This window comes from Limulus polyphemus, unplaced genomic scaffold, assembly GCF_000517525.1.
Source record: "Limulus polyphemus unplaced genomic scaffold, Limulus_polyphemus-2.1.2 Scaffold6106, whole genome shotgun sequence".
Lineage (NCBI taxonomy): Eukaryota > Metazoa > Arthropoda > Merostomata > Xiphosura > Limulidae > Limulus > Limulus polyphemus.
Window position 1 is genome coordinate 32,523 of NW_013671716.1, and position 2,591 is coordinate 35,113.

A 2,591-nucleotide genomic window follows, 5' to 3' on the forward strand; every position below is an offset into this window, starting at 1 on the left:
TGTGTGTGTGTGTGGGTGGGGGGGGGTATCTTTAATGTGGTGATCAACGTAAGCAGATAAGTTTCAGAAGGCATACCACAATTAGAAATAGGTCGACCAGTATTGTTGGGTTTGTGTATTTTTTGGTAACGTGTAAAAGCGACCAGGAACTGCGTGTTTAGTTGAACATGACCGATATGTTGGATTTTCTATAAACTACATAGCGTATTATCGATAACTTTAACAAATGCGGTCTGAGGTCCTAATCTACCTTTTTTATAGCGGTTTGTGTCATTAAGTTATCGGTAAGCCTCGTTGATGTAGTCTGACTTATCTTCTTGACTGACAATGGCGCCGCCCTCATCAGCTGCTTTAATAATAATTTCATTTTCATGTTTCAGCGAAATTAGAACAGTACGTTCACTATAGGGGAGATTGTTTCGTACTTCTGAGTCGGAGTTAATGGCTTGAATTCCTACATTTTCAACTGCAGTGATTCCCTCTTGGCTGTGGGTGACCAGAAGGTTCTTTTCCTTTCAACTGTGAGTTGAAATTATTTCTATTTTTAGGGGTAGGAGAAAAATTAAGACCTTCACTGGGAAGTTTGTGTTGAGTTTCAGATGACAGATTGACGACATTGGAAATGTTCTTGGATCTTGGTCGATCAGATGCAGAAGTGGAGTCGGGAATATAATCTATTTTAGTAGAGAGATCAATGTACGTGTTTACAGTTCCTCACAGATGGTACTAGTACGAGTATGGTTAAAGACAATATTCTGCTGTAAAAAAGACATCACCATTTGGATGACAGAATCCTTTACACTCGTGTGAAAGATCACGTTTTTTATTGTTGTTTATCGCGTGGTTTTGTAAAGTCTTCTTTGTTTTGTAGATATTGTTACAACACGCGTTTAAATAAACTAACTGTGTGTTCTGTAATATATCGCAAATGGAACGATAAATTTCATTAAAACGTTACCTAATTAGTAATTAAAATTGACAGTTAATAAACTGAAATAAAAAACTTAAAACAAATATTTCTGCAAATGTAATGTTTGCGGTCAGGAAAACTTCTCGCCTCAAGCTGCTACTTAGATACAATTAGTTCACTCAAGAATAAAATTAAGATATGAATAATAAGTGTAATAATATTCACTTGGAGTAGTTTTACACATCGCTGAAACGTGTTTACTCTATCTTCTTACTTGAAAACTCTACCCTGATCTGGATTCACACTTATATTCACACATCAGTGAAATACGTTTACTCTTACTTGAAAACTCTACCCTGATCTCGATTCGAGTTTTCAAGTAAGAGTAAACGTATTTCACTGATGTGTGAATATAAGTGTTCCCTGATCTCGATTCACACTTATATTCACACATCAGTGAAATACGTTTACTCTTACTTGAAAACTCTACCCTGATCTCGATTCACACTTATATTCACACATCAGTGAAATATGTTTACTCTTACTTGAAAACTCTACCCTGATCTCAATTCACACATCAGTAAAATACGTTTACTCTTACTTGAAAACTCTTCCGTTATCTCAATTCACACATCGATGAAGTGTGTTTGTGATGAATAAGAATGTTATAAATCCTACACTGTTTTCATCACTTTTATCAAGATTAAATTTGACGATACGCTACCTTAAACTACCAATTCAGCTTACCTTTCTGCATTAAGGACACGAACCTCCAATCCTATTGAAAAATGTTGCGGTTTCCTTCACATTAAAACCAGAACGATCTATAATTCTAAACAACAAACACGTGTGATGTCTTGAGTTACCACTCAAAGTTACTTGAAAAGTTACGTTGTCAGACGTTTTGACGCCGCCCTGAAATTCTGAGGAAAGAAAACACGAGCGAACGATGTAATTAAATAATCTCTTTCATACGTACTCACCATTCCATCTTGATGGAGTTTCACGTTAATTTGTTACTCACCATTCCATCTTGATGGAGTTTCACGTTGATTTGTTACTCACCATTCCATCTTGATGGAGTTTCACGTTAATTTGTTACTCACCATTCCATCTTGATGGAGTTTCACGTTAATTTGTGACTCACCATTCCATCTTGATGGAGTTTCACGTTAATTTGTTACTCACCATTCCATCTTGATGGAGTTTCACGTTAATTTGTTACTCACCATTCCATCTTGATGGAGTTTCACGTTAATTTGTTACTCACCATTCCATCTTGATGGAGTTTCACGTTAATTTGTTTTGATCCAAAGTTTCTGTTGATCATTTCTCTTCTTAACTGAAAAATTAAAAAAAAACACACAAACACTGTATTACTTCAGCTTCCTATACGTAATAAAACCACACAAACACTGTATTACTTCAGCTTCCTATACGTAATAAAACCACATAAACAGTGTATTACTTTAGCTTTCAACACATTATATATAACGATGTAAAACCACACAAACACTGTATTACTTCAGCTTCCTATACGTAATAAAACCACATAAACACTGTATTACTTTAGTTTTCTACACACATTGTATATAACGACGTAAAACCATACAAACACTGTATTACTTCAGCTTCCTATACGTAATAAAACCACATAAACACTGTATTACTTTAGCTTTCA

General features: G+C 35.1%; 1 protein-coding gene across 1 annotated transcript in view; it reads right to left on the reverse strand.

Annotated features, from left to right (window-relative positions):
• The window catches only part of LOC106473354 (voltage-dependent calcium channel subunit alpha-2/delta-3-like), a 41,901-nt gene that overhangs the window by 12,261 nt on the left and 27,049 nt on the right, over nt 1-2,591 (reverse strand). The window contains exon 17 of the mRNA XM_022401799.1: nt 2,181-2,252. Within this exon, the coding sequence (XP_022257507.1) occupies nt 2,181-2,252 (72 nt within the window). The remainder of the gene's footprint in view (nt 1-2,180; nt 2,253-2,591) is intronic.